The 21,589-nt window shown below is 35.3% G+C and overlaps 2 protein-coding genes across 4 annotated transcripts in view; one reads left to right on the top strand and one right to left on the bottom strand.

Moving 5' to 3' along the window:
• Window positions 1–21,589, bottom strand: part of Gyc88E (Guanylyl cyclase at 88E) — a 39,384-nt gene that overhangs the window by 3,673 nt on the left and 14,122 nt on the right. For all 3 annotated transcript variants that reach the window (XM_069113747.1, XM_069113746.1, XM_069113748.1), the window contains exons 2-11: window positions 12,846–13,039; window positions 11,366–11,579; window positions 10,610–10,883; window positions 9,070–9,193; window positions 8,446–8,587; window positions 6,612–6,738; window positions 4,247–4,451; window positions 3,514–3,660; window positions 2,403–2,535; window positions 125–352 (exon numbers count right to left, since the gene is read on the bottom strand). In XM_069113747.1, coding sequence (XP_068969848.1) covers window positions 125–352; window positions 2,403–2,535; window positions 3,514–3,660; window positions 4,247–4,451; window positions 6,612–6,738; window positions 8,446–8,587; window positions 9,070–9,193; window positions 10,610–10,883; window positions 11,366–11,579; window positions 12,846–13,013 — 1,762 coding nt within the window. In that variant the 5' untranslated portion in view covers window positions 13,014–13,039. The remainder of the gene's footprint in view (window positions 1–124; window positions 353–2,402; window positions 2,536–3,513; window positions 3,661–4,246; window positions 4,452–6,611; window positions 6,739–8,445; window positions 8,588–9,069; window positions 9,194–10,609; window positions 10,884–11,365; window positions 11,580–12,845; window positions 13,040–21,589) is intronic.
• On the top strand, window positions 4,718–5,498 carry LOC138179764 (glycine, alanine and asparagine-rich protein-like). The gene is made up of 2 exons (XM_069112890.1): window positions 4,718–5,015; window positions 5,089–5,498. Exons 1-2 carry the CDS (start codon window positions 4,718–4,720, stop codon window positions 5,496–5,498), a joined length of 708 nt encoding a protein of 235 aa, XP_068968991.1.

Genomic DNA, 21,589 nt, shown 5'->3' with positions numbered 1-21,589 from the left:
TATTGGATTGGCAACTAAGTGATTGCGGATTTTGTCAATACCACTTAATGGGAAAATTCGCAATCACTTAGTTGCCAAGTCAATATTTAGCATCGAATTAAATCTCATAATGCTAATTTCATACCTTTACCCTTCACTTCTATCTCCCCTCGTTCTTTAACTTTATACGACGGTGACAATAGTTCTCGCGTGGATTCTGATATGTGTATTTGCATTGCCTGGCTAGTTGCCTCCATACGAGATGCCGTGTTCACCGAATCGCCGAACAAACAATATCGTGGCATTTTCAAGCCGACTATACCGGCCACCACAGCACCGCTATGGATACCGACTCGTATTTGAAGATGAAGACCTGAAGTAGGAAATTACAAGAGTGTTATAATCACTAGAAAAAAAAGAAAGGAAAAGAAGAGAGGAGATGAATACGCAGGATGAAGGAGTCACGTGTGATTTCAACGACTTTAAAGTATGTCGTCGATATCGTCGTTTTGAATCATTTTTTCCTTGTACATTAGGTTGTCCCAAAAGTTTCTTTCGTTTCGTAAGCAAGTAATAGACACGCAACGGTTTTCGCTTTATATCATTTTATTGAATTACGATCCATTTTGTTGTTATTGGAAAATGTTGTGCGCCTGCTATTTCCTTCTAAAGCGAAATTAACTTTTGGGACAACCTAATATATGTCGAGGATGAAAGGATATCGGAGCCTTTCTTTTGGAATTTTTAGGAAGACTCCCAATACTTTAGTCTAGACTTTTCATTATAGCTGTACCTAAATAATAAAACTTAGAAATAGTTGTTTATAATTTAATCCGATTATGTGTACCCGAGATTTATGATAATAGGCTTGGACTCGAAATGACACAACGGATCGCTGAACGTAACCACGGTCACGGGGTGGACGTTTTTACCTAACAGAGTTATGGAGTAATTGTATAGCACTCCTTAAAAATATAGTTGACCCGAGGGGTACAGTACATAAGTGCAGTTCGACTTGGACAAAGAGAGTTAGTTCAGTTCTACTTGTACTGTGGACAAGTAAGTTGAGTTCTACTTGTACTGTGGACAAGTTAGTTGAGTTCTACTTGTACTGTGGACAAGTTAGTTGAGTTCTACTTGTACTGTGGACAAGTAAGTTGAGTTCTACTTGTACTGTGGACAAGTAAGTTGAGTTCTACTTGTACTGTGGACAAGTTAGTTGAGTTCTACTTGTACTGTGGACAAGTAAGTTGAGTTCTACTTGTATTGTGGACAAGTTAGTTGAGTTCTATTTGTACTGTGGACAAGTTAGTTGAGTTCTACTTGTACTGTGGACAAGTTAGTTGAGTTCTACTTGTACTGTGGACAAGTTAGTTGAGTTCTACTTGTACTGTGGACAAGTAAGTTGAGTTCTACTTGTATTGTGGACAAGTTAGTTGAGTTCTATTTGTACTGTGGACAAGTTAGTTGAGTTCTACTTGTACTGTGAATAAGTTAGTTGAGTTCTATTTGTACTGTGGACAAGTTAGTTGAGTTCTACTTGTACTGTGAACAAGTAAGTTGAGTTCTACTTGTATTGTGGACAAGTTAGTTGAGTTCTATTTGTACTGTGGACTAGCAAGTTGAGTTACACTTGAATTGTGGACCAGTAAGTTCGGTTTAACTTAAAACTTTGGAAGAAAACACATTTTCTACCCTGTTGACCGTGGATTCGTTATTGAACCTAAGATCATTGTCATTCGCATCTCGAGTATCTAATCGCCACTAATCATATTTGTACCAATAAATAACATCCATATTCTATAACAACAATGGCTAATCCAAATGAAGATTCGTTACACGCCTCTAACCTTAATGATAACTCGACATATAAATATAATAGTGAGATTCTTCTAACGAACCATTTTTAATAAAATTAATGAACAAGTCTTCGAAATATTCGCAAAAATACGTTTACTATTGCGTATATACAGTGCTAAGCGTCCTTTAACATTTCCTCTTGGCTCAAGAGTAAATATTCACAGTATTTGCGCATTATGGACGTGTTAGGAGGCAAAAGCATGGGCGGAGGAGGAGTAGACTCGTTGTTCTGCTTATTTGAAACCGAAGAAAGAATTTGTAAGTGGCAGAATCGTTTAATCCTATACAGGGTGAGTCACGCTATGGGGATGGAAAGAACAGATCGTAGGAGCAAATATTAATTTATATAAATAACTAATAATATTTCTATAATGTCGTTTTTACTAGCAACGATATACACGGTGAGCGTGAAACGTATCTTTTCTTTTTCAAATGGAATTCAATATACCTGGTATCTGTACATAAATCAATTTTTCAGAACATTTCGCGAAATATATCGATCTTCTTAACGCGAACAAAATTTTATTCAAAATATAATTAAGTTACCTGCCGCGGAAATTTACCTGTGGATCGGTCTTTGAGATCCGTTATCGCTTCAACCATATCGAGCGCCATATCACACACACGATCTGCGTGATCGTTCTCCTTCACTGGTGCACCAGATACCACCATGTAGGCGTCGCCGATAGTTTCGACCTAGCGGAACAAATTGCAAGGATTGTCATCAAATATACGTGAAATATTCGATACCTTGGATGAAAAGAACTATCGATATACGTGGAAACGAACGTTTGACCCTTTCGCCTCGGCAGTCCATTCCACCTAAGTACTATCACTGAACGGAAACACGCGCCACAGATACGCACAGTGTGCGTGTTTGCTGTATATACGTTTTCCTAAGTCTTAAAATAACAATAATTCTTGTAAGAACCGTATATGAAATATCGTTTCACTGTCAATGGATTTAATATATTTTTTAGCATGAAACATTATACGATCGTTTGGATGTTTGAAATATATTGTGTGAAAAGTTTTGATGCTGTTTCAACAACGAGTAACTTTAAGAAGTGGTTAATAAAATATGTCAATAAAATCAACAGAAAATGTTCTGCCGATAACGAAAAAATATATTATTGACTACAGATAGCACTTGTATCATATATGCATCATTTGGATGTCGGATATGTGGGGTGTCAGACCCAGGAGTCATCGCGTGGTCACAGATCATCTCGCGGGTGTCGCCTATAAGCGGCGCTCGAAGCGAAAGGGTTAAAGCAAACTAACCATGCTGGTTCTCAAGTTTCTACAAATTTTCCATCTCCTCTTCTTTCGCTAGGAATACAACGTTCCCGATATTCCGACGAAATAATTAATTAAATCGTTACTAATTGGTGTGACTGAATATTCGACGATAATTTCTTCGTACGTAATCCGCTGAAATATTTAATACCTCGAATGTTACGTATGGTGGTATTTTTTTTTTTTTTTTTAACGTTCTAACGTTAGAAGAGTAGAACCGCATCGAGGATGACGGAGAGGAACGCAGCAAGATTCAGAAGGAATTTTGAAAAAGACGCGCGGTTTCTTTTAATGATTGTGCGTCGCGTTGTCGAATAAAGCAAGAGAATGATTTTGAGGACGAATAAATGTCTAACTCTTACTACCTAAGAATACCTTATACACCCGGTTCCGTTCTGTTAACGTGTCGAAAAGGGAGTACATCGCGTTCAACATGGACACCACCTCCATCGGTGTGATTCTGCTGCAGATCTCTGTAAATGTCACTACGTCCGAGAATAAAATTGAAACGCTGTCGAACATCTGAAATAGTCATGATAGTGAAACGTGTTAATCAATCACGGTCAGAGATGATTACTCTTCTTCGACATCCAAATGTAAATGGTAGTCGTAACGAGAGGATACGGTACGTAATTTCGGTAAACGTAGCAATCAATAATTTCGTAATTATTTACAAAGGGGGCGATCTGATCGATTTCAACCACTTTGGAATACGTTGTCAAGGTCGGTGTTCCGAACAACTTTTACCTGTACGCGTTATTGCAAAATTTCTGTTTCAATGAAATAATTTGGAAAATAATTACCGATAACTTTAAACGAGAAACAATTTCTAAAATAATACGCTAAAATGTTAGAAGATTTGAAACTGTCGTGTACGTTCGTACATCGAATCATCTTGCATCGATTTATAAAGTTAGCAATGAAAAATGTGATTCGCGAAATCTATAAAGACGTTCGAATTCTAAAATTTGTAACATCGACGATGACGAGAAACTGGTTGCTTTATGACAAAGAAAAATACTTTCGTAGTATCGGTATTCGATGGATGATAGACGATTTATTAGCGTATAACAGGCAACGAAGATTCGTTTTAAACCATTGCTCTTACCTCGCACGTGTCTATCGGACTCTCGCCGTTTCTCAAACGATCTGCCACCTGTTTCGGTATCATCTGATACAGCAATTCGTCCGTGCGTTTCATCTCCTCGTCCAACTTTCTCATAGACTCCTCTAGCTTTTTGCTTTTCAATTGCTCCTGGTCTAAAGCTAACTTCAGTTCCACCGATTGTTGAGTGCCAGCAAGCATCAGATCTCTATAACAAAAGGGTCACGTGCTTTCTTTCTATACAATCTGTTTTATCATAATCATCGTGATACTGGTTTTTCGCAGCAATCGTGTAACTGTTGCACTCGCACTCGCACTTTGTATTTGCACTTGCGCTTCACATTTGCACTCGCACTTCACATTTACACTCGCACTTGCACTTTGCATTTGCACTTCGCACCCGCATTTTCAGCTCTGCTCTCAAGAAGTAGACTGCAATGTGTACGAAACGTTTGCGCAAAAGGTAAACGCAAAATGCAAATGCAAGTGCAAGTGCAAGTGCAACCGCAAGTACAAAGTGCAAGTGCAAGTGCAAATGCAAGTGCAAATGCAAGTGCAAATGCAAGTGCAAGTACAAAGTGCAAATGCAAGTGCAAGTGCAAGTGCAAGTGCAAGTGCAAGTCCAAGTGCAAATGCAAGTGCAAATGCAAGTGCAAATGCAAGTGCAAATGCAAGTGCAAGTACAAAGTGCAAATGCAAGTGCAAGTGCAAGTGCAAGTGCAAGTCCAAGTGCAAGTACAAAGTGAAAATGCAAGTGCAAGTCCAAGTGCAAGTACAAAGTGAAAATGCAAGTGCAAGTGCAAATGCAAGTGCAAGTGCAAATGCAAGTGCAAATGCAAGTGCAGGTGCAAATGCGAATGCAAGTGCAAGTGCAAGTGCAAGTGCAAGTGCAAGTGCACATGCAAGTGCAAGTGCAAATGCAAATGCAAGTGCAAATGCAAGTGCAAGTGCAAGTGCAAATGCAAGTACAAAGTGCAAGTGCAAGTGCAAATGCAAGTGCAAATGCAAGTGCAAGTACAAAGTGCAAGTGCAAGTGCAAATGCAAATGCAAATGCAAGTGCAAGTACAAAGTGCAAGTGCAAGTGCAAGTGCAAGTGCAAAGTGCAGGTACAAAGTGCAAGTGCAAGTGCAAGTGCAAGAGCAAGTACAAAGTGCAAGTGCAAGTGCAAGTACAAAGTGCAAGTGCAAGTACAAGTACAAAGTGCAAGTGCGAGTGCTGCCGAGAAACCAATATCACGACGTCTCGCCATCGTGAAAATTTGAAATCTAAAAGTAACTATAATTAGAATTGCGTATAACAATGTATCGTGCTGATAAATCTCTATGGATATCGCGTACGAAACTCGTCTCTCAGTCGACGTTAATTGGAAAAGCGCCGTTTCTTAAGAATCGTGAAAAGTTAATCGCTCCTTTTCTTAAGAACAACGACTGAAATAGTAACATTCTGGGGCTTAATAAATAAAAAGAAAAATAGAAGCTTTCTAAAATTTTACATTTAACCCATTAAGGACCAACATTCATCTGTGATTTCTTTTTAATCGATTCTCACTATTGGTATCGTAATTATGAGAAAGACTTCCAAAAATTTGTTTAATATTCCTCTCTGGATGCTGCAATTTTTGTGGAATTTGAAAAAATTGAAGTACTCTATAGTACTGGAATAAACTATAATACTTGTCTGCTAGATTATCTTTTATGTTTCCAATTTGCATAATATGTTCATTGTTTTAATATATTTCTCAACCTTAGAAAAATAATAATCTACGTCCTTTTAATAACGTTAAATTATTTTACTTTTAATCACTAGTTAATCCTCTTACTTTTTCTTTTTCCCTTTTATTGTTATTCTTGTTGCGTTAGGCTTTCGCCCGTAACAAGCATAATTAATAAGCGGTAATAGGTAAATAAAAATTTAATTTAGAAAGAAGAAAAATAGATAAATAAAGAAGAAAATAGGTAATACAAATTTAACAAATAAAAGTGAGAATGTAACGATACTACAAAAGCATATAAATAGATGTGTAAGCAACAAGTAAATTACAGATTGCATCAACAACGGCTGAACAATCAACCCAATGATCCAGTGAACCCGACCATGAAATTATCGTACACCAAATAAGAATACACAAAATAAAGAGACGTCGCTTTATACATCTACCATAGAAATTTAGCGACGTAAGTTAAATAATATCGATAATATCCATGTCAATTTATTGGTATGATAGATTGCTCGTACGCAGATTATAACAAAAAAAAAAAAAATGATACGTAACGATACCTCGATAAAATTTTCTCCGAATTTAAATGAAACAACATGTACATTAGGACAACTTAGGAAGGCAGAAGTAATAAAGAAATGCACTGATACCTGCTAAAGTCATGCATCGATAGATCATTAATGTAGAGACCCGTTGCGATCAGGGAATTCAAATCTGGCATAACGGGCGTACCAAGATACATCATCATCTTCCAGTTATCCATGTATATCATCTGACCTAATGAACGTCGTGGACATTTGTTACAAAGGTTCAAACAATCAATGTTGAAACGAAGAAATTGCTTTGTCTATCGCGTTCTTACGTTGTCTCGTATTTTACGAACGCGAAACACGCGGTTCACTGTATTCGTTTCGAATTAAATCGCTCGAAATATTTACACGTACGAATTCGGAAAATATTTTAAACTATACGTGTTACTCGATAATATGTGTTCTTTTTTCTCTAAATCGATGATTTTTAAATTGCGAACTAGAAGCTTCCATTAAATAACAATGTCCATGTATTGCACTTTTGATACGTACGTAGTCTGTTCCAAAAGCGTGTGCAAGATTTATTTATAGAAACATTTCTAGGTAACATTTTTCAGAATTAGAGCGATCGCTATAGTCGACAATGATTTTCTCTTTTCTTAGGCATATGGGTGTTTTACGGCCTCGGTGTTTCAAACGACATAATAATTCTTGTATCGATAATTTGCTAATGGTTCTTCTCATTATTTCGACGAACAAGGCTATGTGTAATGTGAATATTTTAATAAACTTCTCAGTCTACACAATTGTGCAAATGTTCTTTCTCGGAGCTAACAATCTAAATTATAGAGCAGACAGAGTCGTTATCTTTGGAACAGACTATACGTAAAATATAGAAAATAGAGTAAGAGAACTAAAAAAAACATTTTTTCTTGTCACTATCGCCTATTAAATTAAGGAAAAAACGTTTCAAAATACGTCTCGTTCGAAGTCAATCGACATAACAGTTAACATAGAAAGTCACCGCTATCTTCTTCGCGTTGCATAAAAATGATTTATAAACTTGCCAGACACTCTGCATGTATATAATTTCAGGCGACGTGTCAATTTAATCAAGAATTTAAATAAAAGAAAATATGGACAAATTATATTGCAATTACGTCATATGAGGATGATACATTGAGAAGAAATTTCAAAGACTCTGATTAGGTTCATATTTGTTTCGCAAATTGACGGCGACATAAAATCAATTTAAAATCGGCAAAGTTTTTACAGATAGTGGAACTTTTTAAGTTAAAATTGTTGTTAAAGTTAGCAGAGCCCTTTGCATCGGTAGGCTAATTAATTCAACGGAATAATTAATATATTTACAAAAGCACGTAACAAGGTGGCGACAGCAAGTAAATTTGTATAAATTGCAACAATATATTATTCAATAACGTGGTATGTTAACTATAGCCTGATAACAAGTTTATCACCGAGTTTATTAGGCTCGGTTAATTAGAAATTAATTAGAAGTAATCGGTCGAGCAATTTCTGACAGAACACCGATCGCTGCTTCATGTGTTTACCACGCCTTAGCCGTGAGTCTTGCAAAGAAAATGCTTGTTTTTCGCTAGAACCATTCACGTACCTATTTTATGTACATAGATATACGTTATCATAAATAATATTTCCATCGCTCGAAGTGATAATGTCGAAGAACACCGATACACGATCTAATTTAAGCAAAAAAGAACGAGCCTCGACGTAACAACGAATGTTTCGCCTCGTTGTAAGTGGAATATTTGTAAAAGCCTAAAACATAGTACGAAAAATCGAGATATACAATACACGATATAAACAAATGGTATAGTGTTAAATTTTTTTAACGAAACAAAATAACAGTATCAAGTGGGAGAATAATCGATCTTTACGAGTGGAAACTGTTAAATGGAAATGTCAAAGAAATTACCTTTCAATCTCAAGGTTCTGTCATCTACCGAGTCGAGTTCGTCGCTCAATAAAATTTCATCTTTCTGTCGATCTGGTGGCCGTTCTGTGAGAATTGGTTCCACGGTGACTAGCTCGAAGATATTATTCGTTCTGTTTAAAATCTGCAAAGAACAGGTCACGATTATTTCCGTGAATATCAGTAGCTTATTTGATGTATGAACCGAATTAAAGAAACGAGACCTAAACGAAGATCTAAGTATAACACAAATTAAATATAACAATTTAAGATATTTCTTTCTCGTAATATCCATTTTCTAAATAATAAATAAATTTTGCTCGGAAATGTGCAAAAGTTCGTGGTTTAAATATACGGAGAAATAAAAGCTACAGATGTAAATTGTAACATAGAACAGGAGTAACAAACAAGGAAAGACAAGATTTTGGCAAGATCCAATGAAGTAAACTGAGGAAAATAGAGATTAAAGAATAACATAATAGTGAGAAGATATTACCAAAGGGAAACAGTTCGTATTGCCAGTTAAAAATAAAGGAAAACTGGAAGGGATCGAGGAATAAGGAAAAGCACAGTACAGAATGAACAGAGACGTGAGAAAAATAGAACATTTTCTAAAAATATACGTACCGAGTGAAATTTGAATGCAATGAGTGGCCTGACAAGGTCGAAGAAGTGTGTAATCTTTTTGCCAACTAGATCGGATAATATTACCATCAAAGAATTTCCGATACTCCTTACGATCATGTCTGATCTAAAAACGAAAGTTTAATTACGCGCTGTACACGCAGATCGATCGATAAAAAGATAAATAAATTTCGTCGGCAAAGATAGAAGCTTCGCTAACATAAGAAAAATGTTTTATCGTATTATTTATAAACGATGACAGTCTTGAGATTTTCTGACCGAACAAGCATCCTGGAGGAATTGTTTGCTGAGACGTTTCTGCATTGCCAGCATTGCAACTAGCTTCATCGGTGATCTCTAGACACGCACCGATGCTGTATCAGCTACTTGCAACGGAATATGTGCATTCTTTATATTCCAATGTTCCAAATGAAATAATCCAACAGTTTTCGAGAAGAACAAATTACTCGACGTTTCGTCAGCGTTGCAACTAGCTTCGTCTAGACACGGTACACCGATGCTGTACCAGCCAGTTGCAAACTAACTGATCAACCGTGGAATATGTAGATTCTTTATATTCCAATGTCCCAAGCAAAGTAATCCAAAGGCCACTGTCCACGAAGAGTCGCGCATTCGTATGATCTTAGACTGTGAATTTTGCCAATGTTTCAAGGTTCTCAAGTAAAAGGATTGAGGTGGATAAGTACTGCTGGTGTACGAGATTTTGTCTTCATCCGGATTGCCTTCTTCTTAGTTAGGAATCGCGTAAAAGCCCGGACTGTGAGTGCCGGGATTCAAACCTGGCCTTGAACGTTCGTAACCAGCTGCGCAAACCACAGCTCTGTCGTCGTCTGGTCGAGGATAGGGTCTTTGTGTAGCAACCCGTTGGAAAGTTTGCTGTCGAGTGCCGCTGCAGGATCAACCTGTATCGTCCATACAATATCCTCGTTATTTATTGACAAATTGGATTTTCGTCGAGAACCTCGAAATATCGACGATGTTATTGATCAGCCGAAGACATCTGTCGGACGCGTTGATGTTAGCGATAGTCTTCCGCGCAGCGATCATCGTAATGTAACGTGCATCCGTCATCGAATTAAGCCGAATTTACGTGGTTTCAGTTTGGCAGAACACGACGAACGAACGGTGCTCTCATGCTCGTCTGATCGGTGCAAGAAACGAGGACGAAGGCAGCGTCGATCCGCCGTGTTCCTGCAAAGTGAAAGAGCATAAATCCGGCTGTCACGTCGCCGGTAACACGTTGCAACTAAAAAGAACGTAGCGATAGAGGACGAAAGCGTGACATTTTAATAACGCGACAAAATGTACGCTGCTACAGTCGCAGATGGATCGTCCAGCAGACCAAATGTCTTGCGCGTCTACGAAGCGACTCTGATGGACACGACGCTCCGTTGACGTTCGTGGACAGTGAGCCTAAGAGTTTCTAACAAGATTCCTCGGAATTTCACGGTTTGTTATTCAGTTTTCGTAAGTTTCTTGATACTCTATGAACGAAGATGAAAATAAAGTTTCTGCAACGTACCCGAAAACGATACAAAAAGGAAATATTTCAAACAAGACGGAGGCTCCTATTGGCAAATGCTTCTCCTCGCGTGTCATAGTCAACGAGGCTTGGGTAAAAGCTCTGTTATCAAAGGTGAGCTGAAAAGTGACGTGCACGGTGTCGAATAGAATCTCCTCGCGCACCAGCTCGATCTGTAATTCCTTGTGATAAAAGTGTCGGGCCACCTCTCTTATCTGACCCATCGTGTAATAAACGAATCCGCGTCGTTTGCTCCTGTAATGGAGGGTCAGGCCTGCAATGCACGTAATGAAAGTAAATGTAGACCACGAATTCTATTCTTAGCCGATGATATTACGAATAGTCTGTTTTTCTATTTTAACGCTTCGTAATTATAGACCAGTGAGACTGGCAGTAACGAGGATGACAGTGGATGATGAAAGAAGTACTTTTTGGCTAATAAACGCGTGCTCGATGCTGCTTTGTTCTTTCGCTGGTAAAAATGTAAAGTCTAGACACCCGCAAGGGTCACACTGATCGACTCGGAAAATTGAAAATTGGGCAAAAATTACTTCTTGACGTTAAAGGCGCTATTTTTTGTAAACTTGTGGAAATGAGTGGTTCGTCTTTATAGAATTAAACGTTTTAACGTGTTCAATTCTATAAGAAATGCAATAATAAGAAACGCAATTGATCGTTTTGCTTTCTGAAATGATCGTGTGAAATCGCGAATCGCGTAATTTCGCGGTACATGCGATTCATTTGGAAGTTTTTTACCTTGCCGCGTCTCGTTCTCGCAAATAAACGAAGGCGCTCTCATCCTAGGGTAGGAGAATTTCAGATATTCGTGTAAATTGTCCAATCCATTAAGGAAATCTCTTACGTGACGCCCAAGTACTGAAAGCACACGATCATAACCGTACTGGCCAACGAATCCTACGAAGTGTACACCCATCTGATCGAAAAATTCTTTTTCCGTTACGCCAAGTACCTGCAGTACAAGTTAGAAATGTATTCGATTGAATTAAACGATATCAATACACAGGGTATACAGTATAAAGGTACGTAAGTGATAAGGTAGAGTAAAGCTTTTCTAATTAGCCCATTAAAAAACCAGACAGTGAAATAGCACGTGATAGTCACGTAAATGTAACATTAGCGGGGAAACGTAGAAAGAAAGTCGTCTGTGTATTCTTTCAGGCTGCCAATGTGCAGAGTGAGTCACAATAAGAGTTTAAACTGAAATGTTCTCGATATTATTAACCGATTAGCTGTTTTCGACGAGTATACTCGTCACGAAGAAATGGCAATGTTTTGTGTTGTAGCGAGCCCTGTAATTCAGTAATAAAATTAAAAAACAGTCGTTTATTACAATTCTTAATTCTTAATTCTATGTTATTAACAGCCACGCGTACTCTATGTTTGACGAGTATACTCGTCATCGCTTACCTTCTGCGACATATTTTAGGTACACGTTTTGCAAAGTTTTCAAAGAAGTCGAAACAGCTAACTGGTTAATTATATCGGAAAATGTATCAGATCAAAGTCGAATGGCTTCAAGGGAAACATGTTTCTTTCAACGAAACCTTTTATTTGCACGTTTTCTTTTCTTCAACTTTGTTCTTTTAAACAACGCGTATCTCACCGATGTGTGTCTCCCTTCGTTTCTTAAATGAAAACTTTTAGTCTTAATGATATTTATTAACTATGCTGAATATGCCGAGATAAAATAATCTTGCGGACAACTTGTTCGAAAAGCGAGTAGTTTTGAAAAGCAAATGTAAACTTGACCATCGAAAAATAGCCATGTTAAGTTCATCTTCTTTTCATTGTACAAAATGAAACAGATAAGACAAAAGCGAAAGAACATTTATTTATTGTATTATCGTTTGTTTCCAATTTAAATCCAAATGAAAAATAAGATAAAACAATAAATTATCTCTGGCGTCGTTCAAACGACTTTTCTTTAAATAAGAAATCTTATTCGAGATTAAAATATTGTTTCATTATGTTATTTATTATTTAATTGGTAAATAAGATCTTGACCAACACTGACGATATACATATATCGAAATAACTTAAGTACCTAGCACAAGTATTAAGTACATAGCATTAGTATTAGTCTGATTGAACTTCATCGATACCTACTTCCACTAAATGTCCACTTATTTTTGTCTCCGACTACTGTAAGTCATGTGTTCCTTTTACAATCGATCATTAATCATGCACTTGCGCGACGAAATTAACAAACACATACGTGAATAGCCTTCTTCGCTAATCTCGGTATAAGGTTCTCAGGGTAGACCTGATGAACGCTGAAACTAGGTTGATCTACGGATGCTTGTCGTCGGATCTCCTCCCATCTATCTTCCCCGTACACCTGTCGTATGTACTCGGACATGTTTTCCAGAATTAGGCCGTACATCTTCGCTAATTTTCACTCGCTTCCTACTATAAACAGAAGAAGAAGAAAAAGGATAGAGAATGTTAAAAACGAAGAGTTTGATAGCTTGAGGTTCTTATTTCATTTTCTACGCATCGATCTTTCCGTTAACATCAAATGATGGGATAAAATTGGATTTCCAGTCAAGTTATACGATTTATCTTGTAATTCGCCAATTTCTGTTACGAACGATGCTTACTTATTCGATGTAACGAAGTACAAGTTGGAAACTTGTTATTAGTGGCACGATAAATAGTACAATATTAGATTGCCCCAAAAGTTCTTTTCGTTTTATATGGAAATAATGGATGCACAACATTTTGTGTTTTATGTTATTTTATTGAATTATGCATGGTCCATTTTGTAGTAGTAGAACAAAATAATAGAAACACAACATTTTTTGTTTTATATTATTTCATTGAATCATGTGTGGTCCATTTTGTAATAATGGAACAAAATAATAGAAGCACAACATTTTATGTTTTATACTATTTCACTGAATCATGTATGGTCCATTTTGTAGTACTAGAACAAAACAATAGAAACACAACATTTTATGTTTTATACTATTTCACTGAATCATGTATGGTCCATTTTGTAGTACTAGAACAAAACAATAGAAGTACAATATTTTATGTTTTGTATCATTTCATTGAATTATGTAGGTCCATTTTGTAATAATAGAACAAAATAATAGAAGCACAACATTTTATGTTTTATACTATTTCACTGAATCATGTAAGGTCCATTTTGTAGTAGTAGAATAAAATAATAGAAGTACAATATTTTATGTTTTGTATCATTTCATTGAATTATGTAGGTCCATTTTGTAATAATAGAACAAAATAATAGAAGCACAACATTTTATGTTTTATACTATTTACACTGAATAATGTATGGTCCATTTTATAGTAGTAGAATAAAATAATAGAAGTACAATATTTTATGTTTTGTATCATTTCATTGAATTATGTAGGTCCATTTTGTAATAATAGAACAAAATAATAGAAGCACAACATTTTATGTTTTATACTATTTCACTGAATCATGTATGGTCCATTTTGTAGTAGTAGAATAAAGTAATAGAAGTACAATATTTTATGTTTTGTATCATTTCATTGAATTATGTAGGTCCATTTTGTAATAATAGAACAAAACAATAGAAACACAACATTTTATGTTTTATACTATTTACACTGAATCATGTATGGTCCATTTTATAGTAGTAGAACAAAATAATAGAAGCACAACATTTTTTGTTTTATATTATTTCACTGAATCATGTATGGTCCATTTTGTAGTACTAGAACAAAACAATAGAAACACAACATTTTATGTTTTATATTATTTCACTGAATCATGTATGGTCCATTTTGTAATAATGGAACAAAATAATAGAAGCACAACATTTTATGTTTTATACTATTTACACTGAATAATGTATGGTCCATTTTATAGTAGTAGAATAAAATAATAGAAGTACAATATTTTATGTTTTGTATCATTTCATTGAATTATGTAGGTCCATTTTGTAATAATAGAACAAAACAATAGAAACACAACATTTTATGTTTTATACTATTTCACTGAATCATGTATGGTCCATTTTATAGTAGTAGAACAAAGTAATAGAAGTACAATATTTTATGTTTTATATTATTTCATTGAATTATGTAGGTCCATTTTGTAGTAATAGAATAAAGTGGTTGGTACATGGTCCAATAAAATAATATAAAAGAAAAAACACTGTGCATCTATTATTTCCTTATGAAACTAAAGGACCTTTTGGGACAGCTTAACATGTCATATATGTGATAACATATCATGTATTTGATATATCGTTGTCAGCTCTATGATCAAATAGTTTTCTACCGCAACAACTAAAATACACATTAATCCGTTATTGGTTTCAAATAATAATTAACAATAAATATATAACAAATACCTTCGTGTATACTAACAATAGCTTCTATTTGAATTAATTCCACTTCTATTCCTCTTACATTTTAATTATATTTTTATAATAGAAAAGTTATGGATTAACGTGTCATATGCAGGAATTAACAGTCTCAGTAATCCGGGTCTCTTTTAGCCAAAGTTCTGTATTATCCGCGCTGCTTTGAACTTTATCATATCTTTGTCTTTATTTTTCTTTTTCGAGATTTTAACTCGAAGAGTACGAAAGTGTAAGTAGCCAGGTGAAAACAATTAACTGACTTTTTACCCAATTAAATAACGAATTAAATGTAAATGCACCTAAAATATTATGTTATCAAAATTTCTATGGTTTTATCATACGATTTATGAACGCTAATAGATCTTTTCGTATTATCCGAATTTTCGATTATCCAAGGTAAGCGCCGATCCGCATCACGCCGTTTTCTTAAAAACGAAAAGATCGATTATAATCGTGAAAGCCGATACGATGATTAGTCAAACTGTCAACGTAAAATATCGATCGATTGTTATATTGATCGCTACGGATGTAACACAATATAGATAGGACACAATATAAAGTTTGAAGTCGCTGTCCGTAAAATATTTTTCATCCGAAGACGAAGAGTCTTCTGCGAATGGGCCATGCAAGATTTATGACACAAAGCTCGTAATATTTCACCACTTTACATCTGTATAATGATTCAGCATGGAATTAAAATGAAATGCTTGTCAGATATGAGCAGAGTGCATTTGATTTATTTCCGAAATGCTTTACATTTCAAATGTTTCAACTTAATCTTCTTAAAATAGTTGATGCACCGTGTACAGAAAGAAGCAGAAATCTGAGAACGAAGACACGTTGAAACAAAGAACGATATATTTGTAAAAGGAAAAATCACATGGGGACAACAAAATCGTAAAAGTTGTAAGAAGTTAACTTTGTGTCGCGTACAGTTGTAACGTTACAATTGAATGCGATAATAATCAACCTCGTGCCTCGCTGATACACCGTAAAACGAAAACTAGAGGAAATGTTAGAAAATACTTTATTATTGAGAAAGAAAATACCGTTATCAGCGTAAATTTCGTATTTCTTAAATTACTTCTTAAATTTTTATTCTGTGTTTTATTGTGTATTTTAATTGTGACGAATTAATGCGTATTTTAGTTGTAACGATAGAAAACTATTTGAGTTATCAATGATATGCCAAATACATGATACAACATTAAGTATAGAAAATTTCTTAAATTTCCTAAAACCATAAGCTTCTTGCAACTTAACGCAACGACAACAAAATAATTTAACAACAAATGAGCTCTGAAGTGCGGAATATAATAATACGTATTCTAATTTACATTTAACGAATGATATTGTTATATACAGGGTGGTTGGTAACTGGTGGTACAAGCGGAAAGGGGGTGATTCTACGCGAAAAAAGAAGTCGAAAATATAGAATAAAAATTTTTTTTTTTAATTTTTCCATCGAGACAGCGATCTACAGTGAGATCCGTTATAACGGGACGTGATAAAGTGCACGCGTACCGAGCGAAAATTCAAAGTCGATTTTCTCGAAAACAAAGCCTCAAACGAAAAATGTTTATTCTACATTTTCGACTTCTTTTTTCGCGTAGAATCACCCCCTTTCCGCTTGTACCACCAGTTACCAACCACTCTGTGTACAATATATCTGCATATACAGTATATCATAATACCCTACACGTTTCAAATGAATTTCCAATTTTCAATTTTATTACGTACGGTTAATACGATTAATATTCGACGTCTGAAGAACCGAGAGATTTGTTTCCAGAATTTGCTTCTTCCAAGAAGATAGTGTAAATTATCCTCCATATTTCAATTCATGAAATTACCCAAATATCTTTTGTGCAATTGAATTATTATCATAGCGATATCTGTTCTATGATTTCATTTCTGACTTTCTACTGTTCTATCAGATACACTTATCAGATAACTGTCGATGACTATGTGCATAAATAGATCGCTTGCGATATCTCGATAAAAGCGATGCTCTTAGAAACTTAACTTAACTTAGATTTAATTATCCCGTTTCGAAAATAGATACAGCCGCTCGCAAAAGTGTTCGAGCACTTAGCACGATAAATTTTTATCAACACGTTGTGTGCACTACGTTGCCAGTGTAACGAGTCACTACCATCGTCATTATAACATCGTGATTTATAATTGTAAAATTTGAAACAAATTTTTAAAAAATAATAGTAAACTATAGAAATTACGACAAATTTATTGCTAATTTTTTTACACCTGCTCAGAAATTGGTACGTGGCAATAGTCACAAACGTACAATTTATGATAAAGATGATAATCATTCGGATATCGTGGCTTATTAATATAACGAATGACCGACTGTTCAAATACTTTGGTCGTCTTTGCAAGGTACGTACGTCCGATAGATATCTTGTAACGTTGATATAAAATTTCAGATTCGTTTCAATTATTACGACTATGATCGAGATGGTCGTATTTCGTTACAGTGAACTTTTGATTTGAATGAAAATGTTTTATACAGGATGGTTGGTAACTGGTGGTACAAGCGGAAAGGGGGTGATTCTACGCGAAAAAAGAAGTCGAAAATATAGAATAAAAATTTTTCGTTTGAGGCTTTGTTTTCGAGAAAATCGACTTTGAATTTTCGCTCGGTACGCGTGCACTTTAAAGCGTCTCGTTATAACGGATCTCACTGTAGATCGTTGTCTCGATTGACGTTATTTTTTCAATTTTTAAAATTTTTAAATTTTTAAATTTTGTAAATTTTATTATTTAAATTTTATTTTTCTTATAAAATTTATAATTTTTATTTTAAATTTCCAATCCTTGTCATAAGAATAGATACGTTGCAAACAGTCTTGTCCGCTATATGTTAGATAGTTGTGTTGTGTAATCTTACTGCGCGTTACGTTTAATTAGAAAATTTCGTTCCATCGATTATTTTTCATCTCGCTTGTATCAACTGCTGGCAAATAAAACACAGTAAATATAAATATAAATATAAATGTCACAAAGTAGTTGTAGTAAGGTAAAAAACATGTCATAAATGTAACAACAAATATAAATGTTACGTGTGATTCCTTCAAGATTGCAATAATTACAGACGATACTTACAAAGCTTACAGAATATTACAAACTGTCTATATTTCATTGAAAAGATCGTACGTTTAGAACTTGTCGGAATCATGTTAATCATTGGATGCTTAAGTCGATGAGCCGTCAAAGATACGAATGGTAATGGTATTTTATATTCGTCATAGTAATATAGTACGTCTAAGTTAACTTTTAAGTAATTAAGTCATTTATTTTTAACTTTTAAAGTTACTATTCTTAATTGACCGGCCAATATGTCGATTCGATAACACGGAAATTTTTATATCGTTTCGTACGTTCACATGAGACCAATGAAACAGATAAAAAATTAAAAAAAAACTAAACAATCTAAATATAAATAATTTCTAATCCGAAAAGAAAGGACCGAAGCGATGATAAATTAAAAAGAAATATAAAAAGTTTCGAAGAGCGTTGGGAATACTTTCGCGAGCCAGCTGTATGCAAATATCCGACGCAATCCGATTCACTTAACTCAACTATGTTAAGCAAACTGTTTATTACATCGCTTCTTGGCATTGATACCAGGCCGGATAATAAAAAAGCTGGATTTTATATTTATTGCACAAAATAAACTTTAGAAATCTTCTCACTTGTCGCGATTTATTCTGGCCCGTTACTGTCGCTGGACCAAGTCCTTTTACCATAACCGACGAAAATAACTGAAGATCAAGGAATTCGCGTTGGAACGATATTTCCCGAGCGATACGCGGGACGATTTTGACCGCTTTCGGATGCTCCTCGCGTTTTTCGATTATGATGATCACTGACCCCGCGCACCAAAGGACGAGGTCTGGCCGACGGTTTAGCTTGAATTAAAATCAAGCGTCCATATAAGTAAGAGCCTGGTTATTATTAGACCGTTCACAATTTCGCTCACGTATGCACCTTTACCGATGGATATACGCGGATAGGTTCGCCCGCGGATGAAAAACGAGAGTCCACCTTCCTTTGTGGCCAAGCGTAGCTGCACGATTTTTCAGCGATCGCTTTTACTTTTACTAGCGTGGCAGAATTTACCGAACGTCGATCGGACAAATTTTAAAGTTACGATAAATAAATAAAAAAGAAGAAGTTTGACTTTGAGAAATTACTTTATCGATCATCGTATTTTTAACGCTTACTTTTTTATTTTGTTATTGGTAAATGTTTATATGGTAATTCTATTTCGTGTAAATTATTTCTTTTTTTTTTTTATCGTATTCCACGTGTTATTTCGTCGAGCTACAATTTACAGCGTCTGACATTTTTAACGACAACACGTAGCGTTAAAAGTTTGATTGTTTCGTTAGATTTAGAAAATAATCGAATTTGCTTCGGAATTTTACTTTCGCGTGTTTTATTCAATTTTAATTGCGTTTAAACTTCATCGGTCGATCACTTTAACTTTCAATCGCAGTTCAATTTTTAGCATTTCGTTGAACCTTTGTGCTGCGAGTTATTTCTCGTGAAATAATTACGATGGAATTTGTAGAGATTTTGTTTTGCAATAATTAAATGAACAGGCGAGTTTTACATTCTGCGCGTATAGGAAATGAAACGATTTCGATGTTAGCATAAATAACGACGTATGATCAAACGTCGCGGTTCTAGATCGTAGAGACGATATTACACAATTTCCAAAAATATACAGTTATTACATTATCTACTAATTTTAACTCGTCCCATGCAATTATGTGTTTCCACGAAACCAGCTGAGAAATATTCACGCTTAATATTTATTCTGTTAACATTGGAGATGAACCAAAGGATCAATTGGGTCACGTTGACCTATTAAAAATCAGCAAGGGTCGTTAATGCCACTAATAATTAGAAACATGTTCATTTTCATTTCGAAATTCACAGCAACATAGCTATTTATGACTTTAATAATTATGACTTTAATAACTGACTTTTCAAAATAGAAGAAAAGACGCTTAGAGATATTTCGAATTTTAAAATGCCGGTTCTAATTAAATACCTTGTTAAAGAATATGTGCTAATTATTCCCGATTTAGAAGATTTCATGGAAAATAATTCGATTAAATTAAATTCTTCAAAATTTCATCAATCCCTCGTTGAATGTGCTTTTATAAATAACAACAGCTATCGAGCTTTTCCAACGCCTACTTTCATTCCTATTAACTCTAAGGGTCCATTTTTCTTCTGCTCTCAAATTTCTTCCACTCCAATCTTTCGTTAACGTTACGTAAAAAAGGAAAGAACGTCTTTTCCCAAAAACTGTCTGTTGGAAAAATTACTTACGATCGTCCAGGTTCAGTCGATCTTAACGAGCAAATCACAGCACCGTGAAATTCGAAGAAATTGTCAATTATCGTACATTATCCTACAGATTATTGGAAAAGTGGACGAAATTGAAAAACAACGTCACCAATGCGAAATGTTAAAAATTAGTTTTATTACCAAAGAACAAAATTTCACTCGCGTTTCGTGTATTTGCCAATGAAATTATACCGTTCACGATGCAAAACTATATCACTCGAATTTCGTAATACCATCGATAGTCATACTCTCTCTCTCTCTCTTTCTTTCTTTCTTTTTCTCACGATAAATTTCGAACGATCAATGGAAGCACACATATCTGGCAGCCGCATCTGCAACTTCTATTTATATGATGGACTAGCGGAGGACCGCGGAGTCACTAGAAAAATATCCTGAAATAAACACCCTCCCTATTAATGATTTTACTTTAACGAGCACTTTCTGTTGTGAACGCCGACTATCATCGGTTCAACTTTTATCCGAAGCTTTTTACGGCTTTCGATGGAACAGAAATTTTCACGCGTAGAATCGTTTATGCGTGTACCATTCGATGGAAATACACATTGGCAATTTTCTGTAGATTTTCTTCTCTACGTCGTTCCAACATATAGCGTTACGAACAAATTCTAGGACTCTAATACGTTTAAAAAAACAATCTCATTGGTTTCTCTTGGAATCTCTTTGGAATTTTGGATAAAGAAGAAATTTCCCCCTGTAAGATAATTTATTGTACAGTGTAATTTATTACAATTTACACCACTCGGATTCAAATATCACACATTTTCTTGAGAGCTCGCTGCTACCTGATTTATTGGATTTTACTCGGTTCCCGTTATTTTGCGTAGGTCTTTTTCACGCGTGCGTAGTATCGTTGAAAAATTCTAGGATTTGGAGAAATTTTGCAAAAGATTGCAAGGTAGTTCGTACTCTGGTATTTGGCGAAAACTTTGCGAATTATTTTGAAATTTCAGCGACAGAGAACTTTGGACGTGTTTAATATGCGCATATTTAATGCACAAGTTTAACGCTCGCACGAGACATCCGCTTAAAGGGAAAGAGACTGCACAACTACTTTAGGTAATTGTAAGGACCTTTTCTTTTAAAGATTCGCGGATTTTATTCCTTTGTTAGTCAGAAATATTTTAACGGCCGGTCTACGATTCCGCGACGCTCATTTTCTTGCATGCTCAATGATACACCGCCGCGACATTTCGTTCTC

This window comes from Bombus flavifrons, chromosome 5 (assembly GCF_040668555.2).
Source record: "Bombus flavifrons isolate JBK064 chromosome 5, iyBomFlav1_principal, whole genome shotgun sequence".
NCBI lineage: Eukaryota > Metazoa > Arthropoda > Insecta > Hymenoptera > Apidae > Bombus > Bombus flavifrons.
The sequence above is the reverse complement of the archived record's forward strand: the minus strand, read 5'-3'. Positions and strand labels throughout refer to the sequence as shown.